The 22,906-nt window shown below is 57.9% G+C and overlaps 1 protein-coding gene across 1 annotated transcript in view; it reads right to left on the minus strand.

Annotated features, from left to right (window-relative positions):
- Positions 1-1,200: 1,200 nt before the first annotated feature.
- Positions 1,201-22,906, minus strand: part of SDK1 (sidekick cell adhesion molecule 1) — a 722,340-nt gene continuing 700,634 nt past the window's right edge. The window contains exons 41-45 of the mRNA XM_070460504.1: positions 20,080-20,244; positions 17,445-17,582; positions 14,915-15,035; positions 14,452-14,581; positions 1,201-4,671 (exon numbers count right to left, since the gene is read on the minus strand). Coding sequence (XP_070316605.1) covers positions 4,426-4,671; positions 14,452-14,581; positions 14,915-15,035; positions 17,445-17,582; positions 20,080-20,244 — 800 coding nt within the window. The 3' untranslated portion in view covers positions 1,201-4,425. The remainder of the gene's footprint in view (positions 4,672-14,451; positions 14,582-14,914; positions 15,036-17,444; positions 17,583-20,079; positions 20,245-22,906) is intronic.

Below are 22,906 nucleotides of genomic sequence, written 5' to 3' on the forward strand. Positions count from 1 at the left end.
GGTGCCCTTCTGTGTGGGTGAGGTCACCAGGCCGGTCCTGAGCTGTATGCAGTGACCCTGCCTCCCTGGGCTGGGGCGGGGGGCGGGAGGGGGACACTGGGGGGAGGCCGATGTCCTTGGGAAGGCGGGCCGCTCTGCAGCCCCGACTGCCCGCTCTGGACCCTGCGGCTGCCTCGTGTCCGCCTGGGGTGAACGGCTTCACGCTGGGCGTGTTTCTTTGTGCCTGTGGAGACCCCGTGGTACCCCCTCACACGGGCCTCGTGGAGCCTGTGACAGATGAACGTGGGGGGTGCACAAGGACACGTGGGGCGGGCGGCTCAGCACAGGCGGTGCCCTTCACATGGAGCTGGGGCGTCCCCAACGTGGGAATGTGGGCTGACCTGAACTTCGCATTTATGGGGCGGGGCAGAAGCAGGTGGGCAATGCGCAAGAAGAGAGACGCAGAAGGCTCACCTCTGGCTGTCAGCAGCGGCATTTGCTTCCAGAGCGGCATCAGAACTGCGGTCTGCTTCTCCTTCCTTCCCCCCAGCCCGGTCCTCCCAGCGCATGTCCTCCTCGGCGGTCCCTGGAATCACTTGGGCAGCTTTACCCCCGAAAACTGGGTGCCTGGGTCCGACTCCCAGAGAGTCTATCCTCCCGGGCCTGGGAATGGTGCGGGCACTGCAAGTGTTAAGCGCCGCCTGGAGAACCACCCTCTGAGGCTGGGAGGCCCTGAGGATGAGCGGGAAGCTGAGCCCCTCCCGGCGGACCCCGGGAACACACAGCAGCTGGCGCGGGCGGGAAGGCGCTTGGGCTTCCTGAGCCGGTGGGACCCTCGCAAAGGGGCCGGAGTGCCTTCCCTGAGTCCAGTCCTCGGCTGGCCTGGAGCAGTCTCCCTCTTGGCACCTGTGGGGTCTTCAGAGGGCGAGCCGGGGGCAGGTGAGGGTGGCCACGTGTCCACTCCGGGGGATGCGGGCCCCCTGCCGCCTGCCTCAGGCCCTGGCAGCCTGGCCAGGCTGCTCCCGGGCGCGCCTCTTCCTGGGAGAGCTCCAGCTGGGCCCCTCCGACCTCACAGGCCCCCAGCATCCACACCCGCCTCTCCAGGAGGGGCAGGGCCGCGTGGCCCCCACACGGTGCTGGGCTGGCCTTTCAGCGTTCCATCCGTCAGCCCTAGGACCCCCAAGTCGTTCCGTTCACACTCATTGAAGAAAGGCACAGGTGCACAAGGAACAAAAAGACGCTTTTATTAAAAATTGTACCCATAGCACCTCTCTGTCTTCCTACAAGTGTTTTTGTTTTTAAAGGAGATCTAGTTTTCTGCACAATTCCAGAAAATGTGGCCGGGAAAAGTTCAGGATTGACCCAAGCCCCCGATAAACTGGCAGGTGAGGCTGACAGGGAACGAGGCGACCGGCTCAGTCCCAGGGTTCCCCCCCACCGGATCCCACCTCTTGGACAGTCCACGTGGCAGAGATGCTGAGCCAGAGAGCTGCGTCTGGATATGCAGACTGCCGGCTCGCTGGGAGAAGAACTACGCTGTATGCCAGGAATTTGTAAAAACCGAAAACCATGCTATGAACCATTAGAACCACTATGCAAACACCATGCGGCGGTCCGGTCGCATCAAGGGCAAGGGCAGCGTCACCAGGGCTTTGCGGAGAGCGCACCCCCCCCACCCCGCGGTCTCGCCCGACGCTGTCCCACGGCTCAGGTTCCTCCACGACGGCGTGTACCGAGGGCTACTTAAAAGCGTGGCTGGGGATAGGGAGGCCTCACTTTGGGCCGATTTATTCAGAGGGAGGAGGTGCAGGAGATCCAGGAGATGTGCTCCACAGCCGCTGGGTGCGGGCACTGTCCACGGCCCTGCCCTGTTGCTCACTGGCCTGGAAACCTGTTCCTGGGAGCCCCGGGCTGGGCAGGGGGGACCGGAGTCTGCGGAGGGGACGGGAGCCCCGGGAAAACCCATCTCTGCTACTCAGGCAGAGAGCGCGGCTGTAGTCCTCACGGGAAAGGGCAGCCCGCCTGCCCATCACCAGGCCTTGGATAGGGTCCCCCTCGAGGCCGAGTGCCTGACACCTGCAGGGCATCACCGCGGGAACAGGCAGGAGAGGACATGCCTCCTGCCTCCGTTAGAGAAATGGTGCCCATCCTGGTTCAGAACCAAGATTAAAATCCAACATCCATTTCCCTATCATGTGATTTTTTTTTCCCTCCCTCAAGAGGAGAGGTTAGGAACCCACGCTTCTCAATGTCACACTGTCTGGAAGCTGAAATCTAACCAGAAACACCCAGCTCTCCCTTGGGTCCAGCAGCTCCCACGGCCCAGAGCCCCGGGGCCACTGGGCCAGGCACATGTGCCAATGCCGCGGCAGCCGTGAGCTGCAGCCTCGGACACACGGTTCCGTCCCAAAGAAGCTGGCTCCGAGCAGAAAGAAGAAGGAAGTATAATGAGCCTGGGGAAAAGGTGCTGCTGTTGCAGAAACCCCAGAGCAGGACACACACCTCAAACCGAACTGTCCTGGTGCCAGGACATTCCGGCACTCTCCCGCCCTGAAGCAAGGCTCCGTATGGCTTAGAGAGCAGAGCGCCAAGGCAGAGTGTGTCCATGTTCTCTGTCCACTTGTCTCCCGAGAAATTCGAGGTGCAGCCTCACGGCTTCCTATCCACTCCCCATCTGGGGCCCGAGAGGATGGAGGCCGGCCTGTCCAGGGAGCTGGGGGGGTGAGTCTTTGCAGGGGAAGCTTTGGGCAGAGCATCCAGGATTTTTGGTTTAGAACGTTTCCCCTCCACTCAGAGAAGGAAGGAAGGAAAAGAGGGATGGAGGGAGGGGGCGGGGGGAGAGAAAGAAGCCTTTCCACATCCCCTACCTCTACTTTTGGAGAAACTGAAAAGGGGTCTTTTACCCAACACAAAACTCTAAAACAGAAAAGGGTTTTTTCTTCTCTCTTCTCACACAACACAAGCTTTTCTTGGTCTCCTGGGGTCACACCCAGCAACTCTGAAAGCAGAGGGTCAAGATGGCCCTCTGCCCTGAGGAGGGGGGAAGAGGGAAGGGGAGACCCCACAGACCACACGACTCACGGCCGGGCCCCGAGACGGGCTCCCTGCTGGTGCTGGCCAGGCGCTGGCTCGGGGACAGGCCGGCCACGCAGGAGGACAGGCCGGCCCTGCTCCCCTATGCTGGGGGCGTGGACAGGCCCCCGCTGACCAGGCTGGACCTGCGGCCCTCCCTCAGGCCTGCGGGCATACCCTGGAAAACTCTAGACTGGACCGGGGCTAGGGGCTCGACCACCTGCACTCCCTACACCTCTCACAAAGGTGATGTGCCGCACTGCAGGCGGAGCTACCGTTTGGACTCATTTTCAGAGCAGCTCTGCTGCTTCCATTTAGCTAAAAATAAACGAAAACAAAACAGTAACGATTAAAGGGAAGAAAGGTTTCCAGAAAACCTGTTAAGGCTGAGAGCTGGCCTGGGGTCGGGGGACGGGACCACAGCGCTGCGCCAAGGAAGGATGCGGCCACGCGCGCGGAAGGGCCTGGGGGGCACAGGGTGGGGTGGGGGGACTGGGGACCCCGTCTTCTCAGAGCCTTCTGCTTTACTCGGAGACACCGTGGCTCTTTGTCTTTCCCGCGGACAAAGCCGAACAATGAAGAGAAAGGCACCTGCAGACAGCTGAGACGCATTCATTTCATGTGACTTATTTTAAAAAAAGATAAAAAGATTTAAAAAATACTCTGGTTAACAATGCACACCTCTTACATGACAAGCGATTCTGCGGCTGCTGTCTCCTTGGGGCGGGCCTGTGCTGTGTGCTCGGGGGGAGGGAGCTCCGGGCGGGGGCAGGAGGTGGCTCCCAGCTGGGATGCTTCCTGCTGCTGGACGATGGGGGTCGAAAGAAAGGACCGAAGTGGGAAAGCCCCGAGTATTTCACCCCTGGAATGAACCTTGGCCTCTGTCGCCCTGTTGCCAGGAACTGTGAAGCCGGCTCCTCGCCTAAAACTGCCCAGTGAGGACATTCCAGAGACGGATGCACGAGGTCGGGAGGCTCCGGGCCCAGGTCAGACACCTGCTCCTAGCGCCAGGAGACCCGGGCGGGCGCTGGTTCTCAGGCAGGAGGTAGAGCAGAGAGGGGAGAGGCCTGGAGGACCCCCATCCCCCTTTCCCCAGCCTTCCCAGGCCGCACGATGCAGAAGCCGGGCCCCAGGGCTCAGGCCTTCCCAGCCCTTGCACCCAGTGAAACACACCTTCTCATAAAAAGAAAAGAAAACCAAAGAAACCTGCTTCCTGCAGCGATGTTACAAAAAGCCAGTAAAAAAAAGTTCCTAATTGAAATCGTGTTCACAAGGGGGTGAAATCAACCATCAGCGTCAGATCCTCTCAACCCAGCTGAACCCAGTTCCGGGAGGTGATTGTCTCGACACGGCCGCGCGGGGCCGCCGCTCAGCTCACACGAAGGACGAGAAGCCGGTGAGCGGAGTCCGGGCGCCGCGGGCCGCGGGCGCGAACACGGCGCTCTGCGTGGTGACGACCGCGCGCGGGGCCGGCCCGGCCTCCGCCCCCGCCACCGCCTCGTACCTGTGCGGGGCCGCGCCCGCGCGCCGCTTCCACGAGTTGTAGTAGGTGGGGTCGCTCAGGTAGTGGTTGACGAACGAGTGCTGGGGCGGCGCGTCCTCGGACTCGGAGTCGGTGACCTGTGGGCGGACGGACGGACGGGCGGGCTCAGCCGGACGGCCAGGGACAGGGGGAGGCCCGGGGCTCCAGGAGGGCGCGGACGGGGCTGATGTGGGAGGGTATGGGGGTGGTCTCGAAGGGGCGGCCCCTGGAGGGAGGCGCGGCCATGGAGAGTGGGGGTGTCGAGGAGGGAGCGGGCCACGGGGTGGCGGAGGGACACACGGGGGGTGGGGGCGGGGGCGGGGTGGGGGCCACGGGCAGCAGGGCTGAGCAGGGAGCAGCAGCGGCAGTCTAAGGCGGGATGGTGCCGCTCACCTGTTTCTCTCCCTTTCCCCTCCTCCCACCCCACCCTGCCTCCCTGTCTCCCCACCACCTGGGTGTGGACCACCCCAGGGCCCAACTCCCAGAGACCACGGAGAGCTCAGCGTGTCCACGGGAGCCAGCTCGTTGCTCCCAGAGGCTCTGCTCCCCCGTCCTCCTGGGGCCTGAGCTGGTCCCAGGACACGAATCCACTGCACTCTTGCTTCAGGGGAGTCTGCACTCCATCCCCTCCCGGGACAGGTCTACACCCCATCCCCTCCCGGGACAGGTCTATACCCCCATCCCCTCCCGGGACAGCTCTACATCCCCACCCCCTCCCGGGACAGGTCTACACCCCCATCCCCTCCCGGGACAGCTCTACACCCCCATCCCCTCCCGGGACAGGTCTACACCCCACCCCCTCCCGGGACAGCTCTACATCCCCACCCCCTCCCGGGACAGGTCTACACCCCACCCCCTCCTGGGACAGGTCTACACCCCCACCCCCTCCCGGGACAGGTCTACACCTCCACCCCCTCCCGGGACAGGTCTACACCCCCATCCCCTCCCGGGACAGGTCTACACCCCACCCCCTCCCGGGACAGGTCTACACCCCATCCCCTCCCGGGACAGGTCTACACCCCACCCCCTCCCGGGACAGGCCTACACCCCCATCCCCTCCCGGGACAGGTCTACACCCTCATCCCCTCCCGGGACAGGTCTACACCCTCATCCCCTCCCGGGACAGGCCTACACCCCACCCCCTCCCGGGACAGGTCTACACCCCCATCCCCTCCCGGGACAGGTCTACACCCCCATCCCCTCCCGGGACAGGTCTACACCCCCATCCCCTCCCGGGACAGGTCTACACCCCCATCCCCTCCCGGGACAGGTCTACACCCCCATCCCCTCCCGGGACAGGTCTACACCCCCACCCCTCCCGGCACAGGTCTACACCCCCACCCCCCTCCCGGGACAGGTCTACACCCCCATCCCCTCCCGGGACAGGTCTACACCCCCACCCCCTCCCCGGACAGCTCTACACCCCCATCCCCTCCTGGGACAGGTCTACACCCCCATCCCCTCTCGGGACAGGTCTACACCCCCATCCCCTCCCGGGACAGCTCTACACCCCCATCCCCTCCTGGGACAGGTCTACACCCCCATCCCCTCTCGGGACAGGTCTACACCCCCATCCCCTCCCGGGACAGGTCTACACCCCATCCCCTCGCGGGACAGCTCTACACCCCCATCCCCTCCAGGGACAGGTCTACACCCCACCCCCTCCCGGGACAGGTCTACACCCTCATCCCCTCCCGGGACAGGTCTACACCCCCACCCCCTCCCGGGACAGCTCTACACCCCATCCCTTCCCGGGACAGCTCTGCACCCCCATCCCTTCCCGGGACAGGTCTACACCCCCACCCCCTCCCGGGACAGGCCTACACCCCCACCCCCTCCCGGGACAGGCCTACACCCCATCCCCTCCCGGGACAGCTCTACACCCCATCCCCTCCCGGGACAGGTCTACACCCCACCCCCTCCCCGGACAGGTCTACACAGCCCCCAGGGGATGCCCTGTGTCCCCTGTGGAGAACGCAGCAGCGCCAGGGGGTGTGGAAGGCCCAGGTGCTGCAGACTGCCCGAGACTATGGCACAGGCCCCCAGACCGAGGGTCTGATGGTGAGCTCAGTCAGGGTGAGGAGACGGTGTCCTCCGTGGGACACGTGCTTCCGGGCAGCGCCACATCCAAGCTGACCTCCGTGGGGAGGTTTCCTAGGACAGAGGCCCTATTCGAGCGTGGTGTCTGCTGTCCAATGTCCTGGAGCCCCTCCCCCTGCAGCCGGAGGGACCTGACCCCTCCCCTTGGGGTCCCAGAGCAGCCGGTGGAGGAGGCGGGCGGCCTGTGGAGGTTCAAGGTCAGTGAGCCAACGGGAACCCGCCCTGCGAGTTTCCCCGCCGCTCCTGGAAGAGCTGAGTGCTTCCCTGGGGGACAAGGCTGTGGGCCCACCAAGCGGCCCCCAAAGCCGCTGGGACAGAACGAAGCCATCGTGCAGAATGGACAGGGGAGGCTAAGAGCTGTTCTTCCAGCGTCTCGTTGTTCGTCTAGGGAGAGGGCGAACGTGTCCCCATCTCGGGACACACGGGGGTGCGGGTGAGAGCCTCGGGGCTCCTGTTCACGTCTCGCTTTCGCTTCCACGAGAAAGCACAGGATTAAAATGTCATTCTCCGTCCTGCTGCCTGCTCTGTTTATTGTTGATATGACATTATTATTTTTTAATGAGGATGTATTTTAGTGAGTTAGAATTATTGACAAAAAGGAAACGCTGCGGGGTCTTTCTTTTTTTTTTTCAAGTTTCCTGTGTGATATGAAGTAGCGATGTGAGTCCGTTTCCCAGGAAACCGAGGAAGGCCAGCCTGTGATTGGATGAGCCTGCAGACCTGACCATGAGTTTCTAAAGGCGCGTGGATGCCTGGCAAGCAGCTAACAGAGATAATCTCAGGACTTCTGGTGCTGTGCTAGCAAGATGAAAGACTCCAATATTATTAGAGGATTAATTAAGTGCGAGGGGGCTGATCTAAGTTGGCTGAAGCCAGAGAGACCTTGAAGACTGTTTCTGTGGATTTTGAAAATAATTTTTAAAATGCGATTCGAACAGTAGCCCTGATATAATTCATAAGCTGCTGGGCGATAAAACGGAGAAAAAGTCCCTCATTTCTAAGTGGAGAAACATCAAGAGCCACAGCATGTATCCTGCGAGGCCAATGGTCTAATTCAGAGCCGCTCTGATCAGGCAGGTTCTCCTGCACCTGTGAGCCGGTTCTCAGAATTGTCACTTGAGTAATATTTCTGAAAACGGTTAAAAAACACCCCAGGGAGAAAATGACAGCATCACAATTTTTTTTTTTTCAGTGAAGTATTAGCTTTGCAGGAGAGCTTTTCTGGCTGAGAGCTCACACGGTTTCTGGCTCTGGAGGAGAGGGTGGGCAGTAAGGATGGGCAGGGGACCCCCTACCTGGGTCGTCAACCAACTACTGATACAAAAAATACTTCCAGAATGGCTGGAAGAAGCAGCAGGTCCTCCCCACAGTAGAACAATGATTCAACTGGGGGAAAATCGAATTATCAACAATTATTTGGAGTCTCTGGAAATGGTGCCAAGGGCATATAGCAAATGGGGGAAGATTTATTGCAGAAAGTCTAAAATCACTAAGAGGAGCAAGAGTGTGAGCTGCTTGAACTCTGACCTGCTCCCCCTACCCCCAGCCAGGATGATGGAAGCTCCACTTGCGGTGGGGGGCGGGAGGGGGGAGGCGCATGTGACCAAGAAGCCAGGGCCCCTCCCCTAGAACTCCTAGTCCAGGAATTTGGTTTGACTTGGAGGAGGAAGCTGCCGGCATCTCTCAGCCAGCTGCTCATCCCCAGCTCCAGTCTCCAGAGGTATTCCTGGAGGTGTGGTCGGGAGGACTGGGCTCCCCTCCTCACCGGGGCTGCTGGAGGCTGGCGGGCTGCGAACACTGATCCCTGCGCGCCCCACCCTCGTGGCTGGTGGGAAGGGCTCCACGCAGGGGGGGCGGGGCACAGCCAGAAGCCCAGGGGCGTCCATCCCCACCCAGGGCCTCACTGGTCACCGTGGAGGAGGGGGCCGTTGTCCCCACCCCAGCTTTGGTGTGACACCGAAGTCCTCATGGCGGCAGTCAGCCCTGCAGAACAGAGAGCTCTCCGCTTTGCTGCAGGGGGTAGCTTTATTTGGACCAGGCCTCGTGGCTCAGACGGTAAAGAATCTGCCTGCAGCGCAGGAGACCCAGGTTCAGTACCTGGGTTGGAAGATCCCCTGGAGAAGGGAATGGCTACCCACTCCAGTATTCTTGCTGGAGAATCCCACGGAAGGAGGAGCCGAACAGGACTGAGTGACTAACAGTCTCACTTTTCATGCCTCAGGGCATTGCTGGAGACTGTGGAGACCTCAGGGGCGAGAAATGAAGAGGTAAGTCCTTGAGAGTAACAAGGAGGGCAATAAACCGCCAGAGGTTTAGCAGGGAGGACCAGGCAAAGAGACAGCCGAGGGGAGCCCTCTTGGGCTTAGAGAAGAATTCAAAGATTAACAACATCCTGCTGGCTGCAGAAGGGCTGGGCCTGTGATTGGATCCAACTGTGGAGTAATTTATACTCTGGAGCCTTGTCGAAAATAAGAGCTGGCAGGGAGAGGAGGTTAACAGCTGGGTGTGATACCAGCTGTGGTGGGCCTTCCAGAACCTTAATGGGGAGGTAAGAACAAGAGACAGGGGATGCCTAGCTGAGACCCCAGGCTCCCTGGTTGTCATGGAAACCACCCGCGTGCCCAAGGCCGCACCTCGGAGGGGTGACATCAGAGCGGACACGTTGCTGAGGACGTGGACTTCCCTAACTAGTCCAGACGAGTCACTGAACAGATAAGCGAACAACAAGGACAACAATCAGGGGGGGTTGAATATGGGTATTCAAAGTGAATATAAGATATTATTTAAAATATTTTCTTGTTTTCAAAAAACAGCAAAGTGTGATCCATACACAGGGAAAAAAAGCAGGCAGCCTCTGAGAAGCCTCAGATATTGGCAGGCGAAGACTTTCATAGTAGCTATTATAATATGTTCAAAGAACTGAAGGACACCATGTTTAAAGAATTAAAAGTATGCTGACACTATCACACCAAGCGGAGAATATCAATAGAGAGATAGCAGTGACTTAAAAGGACCAAATGAGAAGTTCCAGAGTTGAAAAATCCCAAAACCAAAATGTAAAATTCACTGGGGGGACTCAACAGGAGATTTGAGCTGACACAGGAAGGAGTCAGGGCGCTTGAAGATAGATTGATAGAGACTGCTCGCCACAGTCAGTCGCTCAGTCGTGTCCGACTCTTGGCGACCCTTTGGACTATAGCCCACCAGCCTCCTCTATCCATGGGATTTTTCAGGCGAGAATAATGGAGTGGGTTATGCAACTTGAAAAACAATGGGGGGGGGGGGAGACGAAACAGAACAGCTGATAAATGTGACAAAGCACTCAGGGTAGTAACGTGTGTGTGATGAGAATACCAGATGAGAGAAGAAAGAAAGAAGCAGAAAAAATACTGAGAGTTACAATGACTTAAAACTTCCCAAATCTGGTAAAAACAAAACAAACAGACAAAAAAAAAAAAAAAAAAAAACTGCATACTCAACAAGCTCAATACACCAAGAGTAAGATAAATGGAACAAGACTCACACCCAGACACATCATAGTTATAGTTAAAATTCTGAAAGACAAAGGCAAAAAGAAACTCCTGAAATTGAAAGGAGAAAAATGACTCATCCAGTCCAACAAAATTCAAATTATGTTAACAGCTGACTTCTGGTCAGAAAAAACGGAGGACAGGAGGCAATGGGCTAACACATTCAGAGTGTTGAAAGAAAACTGTCAATCATGAATCTTTTATTTAGCAAAACTACTTTCATAAATAAAGATGAAATAGGACATTCTGAGATGAACAAAAACAGAAAAATTCATTGCTAGCAGACCTGCCTTATAAGAAATACTAATGGAAGATGGTCAGGTTGAAGGCCAATGACGCCAGACAGCAAATCAAATCAAATACACACACACACAAGTAGCAACAAAGATAATTACACAGGGAATTATAAAAGACAGTATAAGTACCTCATCTCCTTTCTTCTCTCATCTGATTTAAAAAGCATTTCCTAAAATATGAGGTATATAATTATATTGTATAATTATATTGTATAATTATATTGTTGGGTCCATCATACATAGAAATGTAACATAATTCTAGTGGCACAAAAAGGTGGGGAGAAATGAAGAGAACCAAAAATCGGAAGCAGAAGGGTTAATATGATAAACTCTCATACTTGCTCACCTTTCTCCTCTCAACTTCTTTAAAAGATACAAAATTCTGTACAATTAGAAAAATGCTTCTATGGGTCTGTCACAAATATGGACATAATATGATAATAATAAGCACAAATGGGGAGGAGAGAATAGATTTATACAAGAATAAATGTCACTGAGATTTAGAATAAATCTAAAGCAAATACTAATACGAGGGCAATCACTATAAAAAAACTGAAAAAAAAATATAGTAAAAGCAAAACAAGGGAATTGAAATATTCACTGGATATACACTAGAAAACAGCCACTTAACAACAACAAAATGAGTGAAGAAAAAATAGAGAAATAGAGACACGAGACTCACAGAAGGCAAACACCAAAATGGCAGGTGTCAATTCTGGAATTCACAGCAATTACATTAACTGTGAATGGATTAAACAATCTGGTGAACAGGTATAGATTGGCAGGATGAATAAGGACAGCATGACCCAACTTTATGCTGCCAACAAAAGACACATTTCAGATCCAAGGATTCGGACAAGCTGAAAGTGAAATGATGGAAATGATACACCATGTGAGCAGGAACCAAAAAGAGCTGGAGTGACTGTGCCGATGTCAGGCCAGATAGACTCTGAGACAAAAACTGTGACTAGAGACCAAGAGGGGCATGTGATACTCATAGAAAGGTCTGTCCATCAGGAAGACACCAGTTATAGACAGACACGCACCTAAAACAGAGCCCCCAAATACAGGAAATGAAAACTGCCGGAAATGAAGAGAGAAATAGAGAATGTTAACAGGAACTGTTGGAGACCTCAGTACGTTGACAGATGGCGGAAAGATGGAGAGTGTGGAAGGCTTGAACGGCACAATAAATCAACCGGACGTAGCAGACACACACGAACCCTCCCACAGCAACAGCAGAGCGACCGGCCTTTTCAAGAGGGTTCCTGCCACACAGGCCAGATGCTGCGCCACAAGACAAGCCTCGATAAACAGAAGAGGGTTGGAGATACATAAAGTATGTTCTTTGACCACAGCGGGATGAAATTAAAAACCATTAACAGCAGAAAATTTGGGAAGCTCATAAATGTGAGCAAGCTAAACACACACACCTAAATATTCAATACGGTGAAGATGTGAACTGTGCGGTGTGTGAATGACATCTCAGTCTGGTTAAGAGACCAGACTGGTTCAAAGGAAAGGCTCCCATCGGAGCTGGCACTTCCGAGACCCCTCTGTGGGGACCCCGTGAACCTGCCTACAACTCTCCCAGGTCATAACGTTCAAAGCTGGGCCCCCAGCAGGATGACAGAGCACAGAATTCTGGGGGAAGAGACGGGCCTCACTGCATCTACCCGAGAACTCAGGAGCAGACGGGGAGCCCAGGAACACGAGTTCTTAGCCTGGACTCCCAGACCCTTCACGGGAGGCGCCTGCCTACCACAGGCTTTGGGGGGCTTGGAACCCTAGATTCAAGGTGACACACCTCGGTGGAGACAGCGTCTGTACTTCTGATCAACTTTCTAGAACCAGAAAGTGTTAGTACCTGCAAAGCATCTGTGGGAATCATGGAAGGGGCCTCTTCCTCCAGGCAGCGGGCACACCTTGGCCTGCCCTCGCTCAGCCATGTGTCCCGGGCGTGGAGAACTCGGCCAGCCTGGCGGGGGGGGGGGGGACGGAAGGGAGCCTGCCGCCTGGGTCTGCATCCGGGTCCACCCAGGAGCACGTGTCTGGGGAAGACACTCAGAACCTCCACGAGCCTCAGCTCTCCCATCTGTTATGTGAGGATCCGGATGACCTCCTTGCAGGATTTAGTGTGCATTCCACGTCACTCTCGCCTCCTACCCTCGCCCCCTCCCTTCTTCCGTTCTTGCTGCCCTCTTCCCTGTGTGCATGTGTGCATCTGTACATGTGCATGAGCGCATACATGTACACATACACGCATGCATCAGCCTAGTGCCTGCAAGCATTTAATAATCCTCCATGTGAATCAGATGGATCTGACACGCAAAACACCCCTGCCTATGAGAGGACAGACTGACTGGCCCGCATTTAACCCATTCTGAGCATGCTTTTATGAACAAGTAGTCCAGAATCGATGAGTCCAGTCCTGGCAGTGCTGGGAATGGCCTCTGTGGCCCGGGTGTTGGGCGGGAGAAGAGGGGAGGGGCGGGGGTCAGTGGGCTCTGGAAGCCGAGGGAGGGGGTGTGTGTGTGGGGTGGCCTCAGCCTCAGCGGTGTCCTAGGGACAAGGACAAGAACCGCCTGCCTCCAGGCCTGGCTGAGGAAGCGCTCAGTTAGTGCTTAGCCTGCGTGGAGCTGTAAAGCCCGCGGGGCAGCGCGGGGCTGCTGTGAGCATCGTCCACAAGGCTCTGAGAGCCTGGGAAGGCCGGGACACAAGCCATCTCTGACCTTTGACCTGGGGAGCTCTGGTTGGCAGCCCACCCCTTCCGCCGTGCCGCCTTTGGGACGAGCGGCTGGAAAAGGCCACAGACTCCTCATCAGGAAGCTGGGCTCAGCGTTCTCGCTTTTCCCTCCACAGACAGCCCCTCGCGCGGACACAGTACTTCCCCCGCAGGCCCGCAGGGCGGCTTGCCGCTTCCACGAGGCCAGGCTGCGGCGCAGACAGGCACTCGGCGCCCGCGTCCATGGAGCTCAGAGGCCGAGCGGCCGCGTCCACCGGCCCCCACCTGCGGTCTGGCCCCGTGTGGCTCCTACACAAACCACAGTTTGAAAGAAGCCATTTAATTGAGCCTGAGGGCGCAATCAGTCCTAAACTCAGGTCAAAATGAAGGTGAGACTTATTTTAGATTAAATATTGATTTAGAGTATGAATGCCAAGCGGTGGGGCAGGCCTGCGTGTCTGGCAAACAGCTCGGCAAATTCCGTCCCTGTTGCGGCGTCTCTGAAATCCCGCGGTCAGGACTGGGCACCCAGTTCCCTACCCGCTCAGCGGGGTCGCTCCTGACTGCCAGACGGGCTCTGGGGAAGGGGCTTCCCCGGGGAAGTGGGGCCCCTGTCGACACCCGCACGGCTCCCTCCAGGGAATGTCCCCCCCTACCCAATACAGAGACCTCGCCCAGGACAGGCTCAGCCCCGCAGTGAATGCCCAGGTGCCAGGATGTGTGGGGCGGGGTCCTGGGGGTCACACTGGAGGCTGACACCCCTTGGGCGCGGGGTTTCCCTGGTCCAGGGGCTCCCGCCCCACTCAGGTGACCCGGCTAACTGACCCAGCGCTGCTGTGACCAAAGCAGGAGAGGAAGCCCCCGAGTGGGGTGGCCGGGGGTCCAGGTTCTACCAGTCGGTGGGTTCGGGACCCCGTTACCCCTCGGGGGTCCAGAGGCCACCACGTTCCCCAGTGACCTCCAGGTCGGCTGGGCCTCTTTCTGCACGTAGAGCACAGCGAGGTTTGCGAACCCGACGTCCACTTTGGGCCAGGGACTGACCGGGGAGGTGACCTCGCGCCCCAGAGACGAGCGTGGACCCTCCCCGTCCGGGAAGGGGCGCGCTCTGTCCCGGCTCTGCCTGCCCCGAGCCTCTGTGTGTGTGTGGAGACGCGGCTGAGACCAGGACAGGGCCCCGGGGGGACGGGAGGGGCGGGAGCCAGCAGCGGGGGGGTGGCGGGCACACACCTCGGACTCCGTGGCGTCGCCCGGCTTCTCCTGGAGGGCCCCGCTCTCGGTCAGCGCGGCGCCGTTGTACTTGTTACAGAGGTCCTCGTCCGAGTAGTGCAGCCCGCCGGGGCTCGGCCGGGGCGGGGACCTGCGGGCCGGACACCAGTCAGCCCCGCCTCCTAGCCCGCCCCTAGCCTCACCGCGGCTGCGTCGAGAGGAGAGCCAGGCACAGCCTCTGGCACCGTTTCGGTGCCACGCAAGCAGTTCCCAGGCCGCCCGCGCTTCCAGTGACGCCTGCCCCTCATCCGGGGCCCGAGGTCCCCCAAGACCAGGTCCCTACACCTGAGACCTGCCTCTTCTTTATCTCTAGAAACGTCCTCAAACTACCCCTAACACCCGCCCTCCTGCCCCTGGGATTCGGGGGGACCCGTGGGCGTGGGCCTGGCGGGCGTGGGCCCTTGCGTGGGTGCTGCTGCCCTACCTGGTCCCGTTCTTTTTCGAGAAGGTGTTCTTGACGTTGAGGTGGCGGCTGTTGAGCTCCAAGGCGGCAAACCCCCCGTTGTCCAGGGTCACGGACTCCTCCATGTTGGAGATGCTCTTACCTACAGGTGGCGGGGACGGCGCAGACGTGTCAGGAAGTGGGCGTCTGGGGCCCAGGCCCTGAGCTTCGTCGAGCAGGGCGGGCGCCCGGGGTGCTCCTGACCGCCCGCTGCACGGGCCCCGGGTCTGGCGACCCGAGTCAGCCCCCTGGGCAGGCAGGCAGGCTGGGTGTAAGGCCACATGTCCACCTCGGAGCAAAACGCCATTAGCATTTGGGTGTTTCTTTTCCTTGACGCCAAAATCAAGTTTTTTATTTTATTTATTTATTTTTTAAAAATTAGTGTCTTATTCAAGAATAGTCAGAGTGCATGAACTTTTTTACACCACTGAGGATATTCAATAAATTTCATAATAAGGGCTTATAGTCAGAACAAGGAAGTGAGTGGAGAGTAAAGGTATAAAGGGTGAGGGCTCAACAGTGTAGGGATTTTTCCTGCAGTGAGGAACATGCTCCAGAACTAACTGTGGTGGTGGTCACACATGTCTGTGAATGTCTGTAACTAAAAATCACTTAAAAATGAGTCCCATCAGTACATATCAAAGCATACTCTACAATCTGCTAGCCGACCGAAGTTTTAAGTAACCAGGGGACATGAAGCGCTCCTGGCGGCCCCGACCTCGCTGGGCATGAAAGGCGGTCCTCATAGCTGTCCCCCAGCTCAGGCTGGCCTCCCCTGCCCGGGGAGCCCCGCCCCAACCACCCCCCTGACTTACTCATCCACCCCCTCCTTCAGATCGCAGCTCGAGGGTGGTGAGATCAGACAGGACTTTCAGGACCCCTTAGGTCTCCGGCCTGCACCGCTTCTGCGTGCGGGGCCCGTCGCCACCTCTCCGCTCGTCCTGAGAGCTGGCTGGCCTCCCGCTGCCGCCCCTGCTGGGCTGTGAGCTCTCGGAGGCACAGACCCAGGCCTTGCTCTTGGTGACATCCCGGTCCCTGGGACACCGCCCGAGCACACGCCAGGGGCCTCACGCGTGTTTTGTAAAATTCGCCAGCAGTTCCGATCACAAGGGGCCTGTCTGCTGGGGACCCCACAGCCCTCCGCGCACCTCGGTGTTCTACTCGTGTGCAACGGGGAAAGCCAGCGGCCCACACAGAGAGGCAAATGAAAGAGGAAGTCGCCTGCACATCGGGGTTTGGGTGGATGGGAGGTGAGCAGGGGAATATTATAACCAGAGAGGAAGTCTGATCTTGTACAGGTCAGAGTGTCGTCCAGGAGGGGTGGAACGAGGCTGCGGCACAGTGGTTTGGGCTCTGCGTGTCTCCTGGGCGGGCAGGGAGACATTCTGGTGGACATTTTTTTTTTCCTCTCTTTGTTTCTGGGCATCAATGATGATGTTAAATGAATGCTCCGGGGTGAGGCTGAGGACTGGAAGCTGCGGGTCAGACTGGACTCTGCGGTCTGTTTCCCAGATGGAGAGGGAGAGGAGGGAATGCAGAGAGACTTTCTGAGCACTAGACGAGGGGTTCTGTAATAGCATTAACTCGGGAAAATGACATGCCATTCATACACTGTAAATCCTGCAGGAATCAAATCTGATTTACGAACACTTGTTAGAAGTGAATTTACACAGAAAAAAATAAATCCTTTCTTGGAGGGATGAATGGCTCAACGCTACAGAAGCAAATGGCAGGCACTTTAGGGCCTCCTGGCTTTATTAACCCTCTTGGTGCAGGGACCACAGTGCTGGGTGGCCGGGAACGCGGGGCCCGGCCGGCAGAGGGCTCAGAGCCCAGGTGCGGGCCCAGGCAGCCCGCACCCCGTCAGTGAAGGGCTGGACCACAGACCCGGGACCACAGACCCGGGACCACAGACCCGGCTGTGACCGTCCCGAGGCGACTGAGCCGTGCCCGGCTCCCTGTTCCCATGATTCTGAAGGGGCCGTTCCTCACCTCTCAAACACTGTCCACGTTTTTTTTTTGAAGGTCCTAGCAGTGTTTACGTACTGCATCTCTGTGTTTAAATTTACCAGTTAAAGTTAGCACACCTTTAAATCTCTGAGTGGAAAGAGATATGATATAAAAATAGCAATCAGTGTGTGCTCAGTCGTGTCTGACTCTTTGTGACCCCATGGACTGTAGCCCACCAGGCTCCTCCGACCACGGGATTTTCCCGGCAAGAGTACTGGAGTGGGTTGCCATTTCCTTCTCCCACTTGCCACTTTTTTAATCATACTAGAAACCACTCCTGCGTTTGAGCAGCTGCAGAAGTGGAAACAGACTCTCTGGGGCTGGATGATAAAGGACACATGGCCCACGCGAGGGCAGAGCTAGCCGGACGCCGGTGCCCAGAGCTCCCGTTTCCTGCCTCCGGAGGAAGCCTGCTGTGCGCGTGGTGTGGGCACCCCAGACCCAGAAGGGAGGACCCTGACGTTTCAGCCCCTGGCCCCCGGGGGAGGGGGCGGCTCCCCACCTGCGCCGCAGTTGCGGTACTTCTTGCTCTGGCCGTGCAGCAGCAGTGAGAACACCACCAGCAGGATGACCAGCAGGCTGGAGAGCGCCATCACCAGGAGGAACCACCACTGCTCGTAGAACGGCGTCTCCACCTGAGCTGCAGGGCGACAGATGCACGGTCACGGGGATGGAAGCTCTGTCCCTGCTGTGACCGGGGAGGGGGGCCCCTGTCTGGTCCGGGTTGTCCTACGTGGATCCACTGGTTTCCCGGAGAAGAGGCTCTGGGGCTGCTGTCTCTCTTGGGCCTGGGGTCCTCTCTCCGCCGCTGCCCCCACCCCGGGCCTTGGCCAGCGAGCTTACATTCTCCCAGTTTCATCTGTTGTCTGGGTTATGGGGAGGGAGGAACAGAAGTGCCCGGCCTTGCTCCTCTCTCCCAGTATGGGGGGCTTTCTCCCCAGACACCCCCAAATCCCCTGGCCGCCTCAATTCCTGCTGCCACCAGAACCCCTGCTGAATCCTTGACATTGCAGGGAGTTCTTGGGTGGAGAGTCGGCCCCTCCAGCAAGTGCTGCGCCCGTGAGCCTGGGAGCCCCGTGACCGACCCCTCCGGGCTGAGAGCTGGACGCGCCCACACCCGCCCGGGAGCCTCTGCTCACCCGCTGCGGCTGGGGGCGCCTGTCTGCTACCTGTCGGCCTCCTCCGCCGCGCCAGGGCCCCTACCCACGGAGGCTGGGGCTGTGTTCTATGTGTTTTATGTATTTCGCGCCCCCAGCAAAACTGAGAGTTACTCTGAAGGAGGAGTGTCTTCTTCCTCCTGTCTTATTCTGTTTACTCAGGAGAGAGAGACGGGAGCTGCTCTGTGCCAGGTGCCGGATGGCTCTGGGGTCCCCCTCGTGCCTTCCACCTGCTTCCCTGTGGGGGGCATCGGATGTGCGGGACAGGAAGGGCGCCGCGAGGTCTGCACCCAGAAGCAGAAACCCGCCAGAAGGGTCTCAGTGGACGGACTTGAAGCGTGTGCGCCCTGCGAACAAGGGGACATCCGCTCCGGGTGCCGCGACAGAACAGGGGGGAAGCCCTGGCAGGCGACCGCGCTTTAGGTCCGACACACACGACCTGGGTTGCAGAGCGACGTGTGAGCCATGGTGCCCACGGGCCCGAAGACCGGGAGCCATGTTCTTACGTAGGAACCAGCCTCTGCCGTCCCCTCTGCGTGTGCGGGATCAAAAGCCCTGTGTGTTTGGAGCTGCTTTTTGTAATTTCTTATACATGGTCAAGGGAGACAAACCCTGAATTGCTGAACTGAGTGATGGGCTTCCTTATTCCATTCTCTCTACTTTGGGGTGTGTTTACAAGTTTCTTCATAAAGACAAAGTAGAAGAGGTAAATTTGATCTTTCTATCTATTTTTCATTAAACAAGCGAGTGGTCCCCGGGTTGTCCCTCTCACCAGGCGCCCCTGGAATCCACGGTGCTCCCAGACCAGGAGGCGCGGGGCCCGGGTGCCCACGGATGCTCCCCTCCCTCCAGGCTCACTCAAGGAAACGATGAAGGATGTTTCCAATTTAAACAAGCACAGTCAGCAGCTTAAACAGATGTGACTATGGGGATGGGGAACATATTTGTCTTGATTGGAAGGAAGGCTCGTGGTTTCTGGCCCAGAATCGGCCTGCGACCTCCAAACGTCTCTGCAACCAGCTCCCTTCTCAAATCGGCTCCAGGGGTTCGGCCTGCAGCCACCCCACCTCTAGAGCCTGGCTTGCAATCTCAGTGGCATGGAAGGACCACCTCGGAGCTAGAAAATCATCAGGCCCAGATCCATGACCCCTGTGATACAACTGCTGTCCGGGGTGGGGCCCTGCAGGGCTGTTTTCTAAGTGTTCCCGAGGGGGGCCCTAAAGTGCAGGTGGGGTGGAGGCCCGCTCCTCACCCGCGCCCGGGGCCCCAGGAGCGGGTCCAGGCCGCGCGACCAGCCTGGCCCCCAGCCGGTCCCCCCGGGCCCCTCACTGCTCACCCCCCCCCCTCCCCCGCCTTGTGCAGGCTCCCCCTTCCCTGCGGCCATCGCCCTGCACCTTCAAGACCAGGCCCAGGGCCGTCACTTCCTCCCAGCGGTCACACCCCTCGTCACGTCACTGGTGAGGACAGGGTCTGTCGCCACGGACACTTGAGCTCTGGGTAGAGGAGCCTGGCCGCGCCCTCCACGTCTGCCGCTCCCCCCACGGCAGAGCCGGGGGCTGGCGCTGGAGCCGGCAGGCCTCGGCCTCCAATCTGACGCCGGGCGCGCCGGGCCCCCTGGCCGGCGTCTGGGCTGACACACCCGCCTGTCAAGGGTTCGCGCTCTCCCTGGTGGCGGCTGGGGAGGGGCAGGCTGGGCAGGATTTTGCTTTTTTTTTTTTTTTTTTTTTTTTTAGGATTTTGCTTTTCAATTTTCGACTCAACAGTTAAGGACACATCTGCTAACAGAGGGTCTCAGGCTGCACTTTGCAGGGGACGCCTTCTCCCCTGGGGGGACCCTGCCCAGCTCAAGCTGAGGCCCTGGCTCTGAAAGAGGGCGAGAGGAGCTCAGCGCGGCCAGGACGTCTCCCCTGGGGACGGCCGTGCTCAGGGCCCATGCTGTCCACCAGCCCCCCCCAGGGGGTCCCCGGGCGGGGCTCCTACCTGACACAGTGGCGGAGGGGCTGCTGGGCTCCCCGTAGCCCGCCTGGTTCACGGCCACCACACGGAACTCGTAGGTCACTCCTTGCCTGAGCTGGTCCAGGCTGACGGTGTAGGACGTGGCGCCCCGCGGAATGTCCTTGGCAAACATGTCCCACAGGCCTTCGTCTACAGGGCAGCGAGAACGGAGGTCAGGGCGCCCGTCTCCCGGATGGAGGCCCTGCGGGTGGACCCTGCCCACCCTGCCCTCAGCCCCCAGCTCCCTCCTGGGGGACGGAGGTAAGCTGCTCAGGCCGGGGCCTCACACTCCTGGACAGGCTCCGCCAAGGCTGCAAGCTGGGTGGAAGCGTTTTTCCCTGATGTCCTCCAGGCCTCTGGTTTCTGACTGTCTCTTTGGTGTAGCGTGCTAGCTGTTTTTGGGACATCCTGCTGTCCCTTCCCACTGCGTGTCCCTAACCCCTAAGTTCCCACTATCCCGACTCACGGAGGACACGTGCCCCTGCCCCCACGGGCCCAGGGGCCCCCACATGCACAGGCCTCTGCCCTGAGTTCTCAGCCCCACTGCCTTCAAACTGGAAGTGACAATCCAGCAGGCGGGTCAAAGAGAAAACGCTCAACAGCAGCCTCATTCACCAGCCAGCTCCCAGGTGTGGGGTGATGCTGCGAGGCCATCTACACTGTCTGGGTGGTCACTGCAGCGTGCCCGGTACAGCTTTTGATAATTGGTTGCGGGTCGTGTTCTCTCATGGGGGGATGGCGCCGAGGGGCAGCTGGCACAGAGGTGCAGGCAGGGGCTCTGGGCCAACCCCATGGGGTCCTCGGCCCTTACCTGGGGACCTGGCTTCACCTCCCGAACCAAACCCATGAAGTGCCTTCCTCGAGTTTGAGCATCCTTTGGAGTTAAAGGATGTCAAACCTGCCCTAAGACCAGTCGTTTTTAGTCTCTGCCCGGGAGCTACCAGACACAAGTATAGATTTTAAAAGACGCTGAATTCTGACTGTTTGCAGTCCATGGGGTCGCAGAGAGTCAGACACGACTGGGCAGCTGAACAATAGCTGAATTGTGAACTTATACTCCCACGTTCATAGAGCATTATTCACAGGAGCCGAAAGGTGAAGAAGGCAACCTGTGCCCATCAACAGAGGCATGGATAAACAAGATGTGGTCCGTCCAGCCACAGAGAGCAGTGTGATCCAGCCTCAGAAAGGGGGACGTTCTCACAGCTGCTGACACAGCGTGGATGAACCTCAAGGACATGATGCTGCGTCACGCACAGACAAACGCTGTGCGGTTCCACGTCTAGGAGGTTCCCAGAGCGAATCCACAGGGACAGAAGGGAGAAGGGCGGGTGCCAGGGGCTGAGATGTGATTTAATGAGGACAGAGCCTTGGTCTGGGAAGATGAACAAGCCCTGGAGACGATGGCGCACAACCACGTGGATGTACTTAATGCCACTGAACTGCACACTTACAGATGGCTAAGACGGTAAATCTACGTCGTGTGTTCCACCACAATGAAAATACATACTGAATTTCTTTAGACCCTGACATATAGGAAAACATTAATAAAACTGAAATTGAAGCCAGGAAATCAGATGCAGAGAGAAGGGAAGCAGCTAAGACAGCCTTGGTGCGAAGCCTGCCTCAACCACGTGTGAGCTGTGTGACCTCAGGGAGAGTGTTTAACCTCTCTGTGCCTCACCGTAGAACGCGGGCAACAAAGGACATCTACATCCCAGGCGTGCCTCGGGGACTGAACGAGTGAGTCCTGAGGAAGTGCTCAGGACGCAGTGCACCCCGCGAGTGCTGGCGAAATCCAGCCTCTAAGGAGCTCGCTTGGTAAAAAGTGGGCTCTGGGCCCACGCTGCTCGTTTGACGTACTGATCCTCCCTGAATTATAAATTCTGTTATAGGAGCAGGTAGGTGATCTTTTACAAAGAGCAGGCGATCTGGAGAGGAACAGCGCATTTGAATGTGCATGCTTCACAAGGCGGACGGCTCTCTGGGAAACAGCCTCATCACACACCTCGGAACACCAGCGGCTTGAGAGGATCAGCCCCACGGTCGGCAGGAGATCACCCGCATGGGAGTCTGTGTTTGCACAGGGCTTAGAGTGTGCACGGGTTAAGCGCGTGTAGTCACGGGTTAACGAAGGAATGGATGCGGGCGAGACTTGAAGGCACAGACCGCGGCACATGCAGAGGGGGACCGCGATGACTACTTATAACGCTCACATTTACAGGAGTTTCCCACCAAGACACCCATTACCATTAACAACGTCCAAATGGCAAGTCACCGCTTAAGCGTCCTCTTCCGTCTGAGAACACCAGGGTTCACATGCACGATTGTTGTCTGTGGTCTATTTCTGGTGTGAAGGGTGCGCTTTCTCTGCAGGCCCTAGTCCCTCGCCTGGAGACCTCGGGAGGCCCTGCTCCCCCTCCACGTCCACTCGCCCACCCATTCGATCCACAAACACTCAAGTGCTCATGCTCTGCTCAGGCCCTGTTCCAGCCAACAGGGAACCAGATGAGATTTCTGGTCTCAGTGAGCGATTGATAAGTCTACAGGTGGGGGTGGAGGAGAACCAACAAGGTCATCTCACCCTTTCAGATTCACCTTCTGGAGGACAGCCCTGATCCACTCCTGCGCTCTAGAAGAGATGGCAGAGTCCATCTATGGGCCTCCAGGACACATCTTTATGTTTACCTGTCTGCTTGTACCAACGGGCTCTTGAGTGTTTCAAGAGTTCAATAAATATCAGTTGACATGATTCACCTCCCCTTTCTTACCTCTTCCCTTTCTTCCTGCATTCCTTCTTTTCTCCCCTCCC

This window comes from Odocoileus virginianus, chromosome 33 (genome assembly GCF_023699985.2).
Source record: "Odocoileus virginianus isolate 20LAN1187 ecotype Illinois chromosome 33, Ovbor_1.2, whole genome shotgun sequence".
Classification (NCBI taxonomy): domain Eukaryota; kingdom Metazoa; phylum Chordata; class Mammalia; order Artiodactyla; family Cervidae; genus Odocoileus; species Odocoileus virginianus.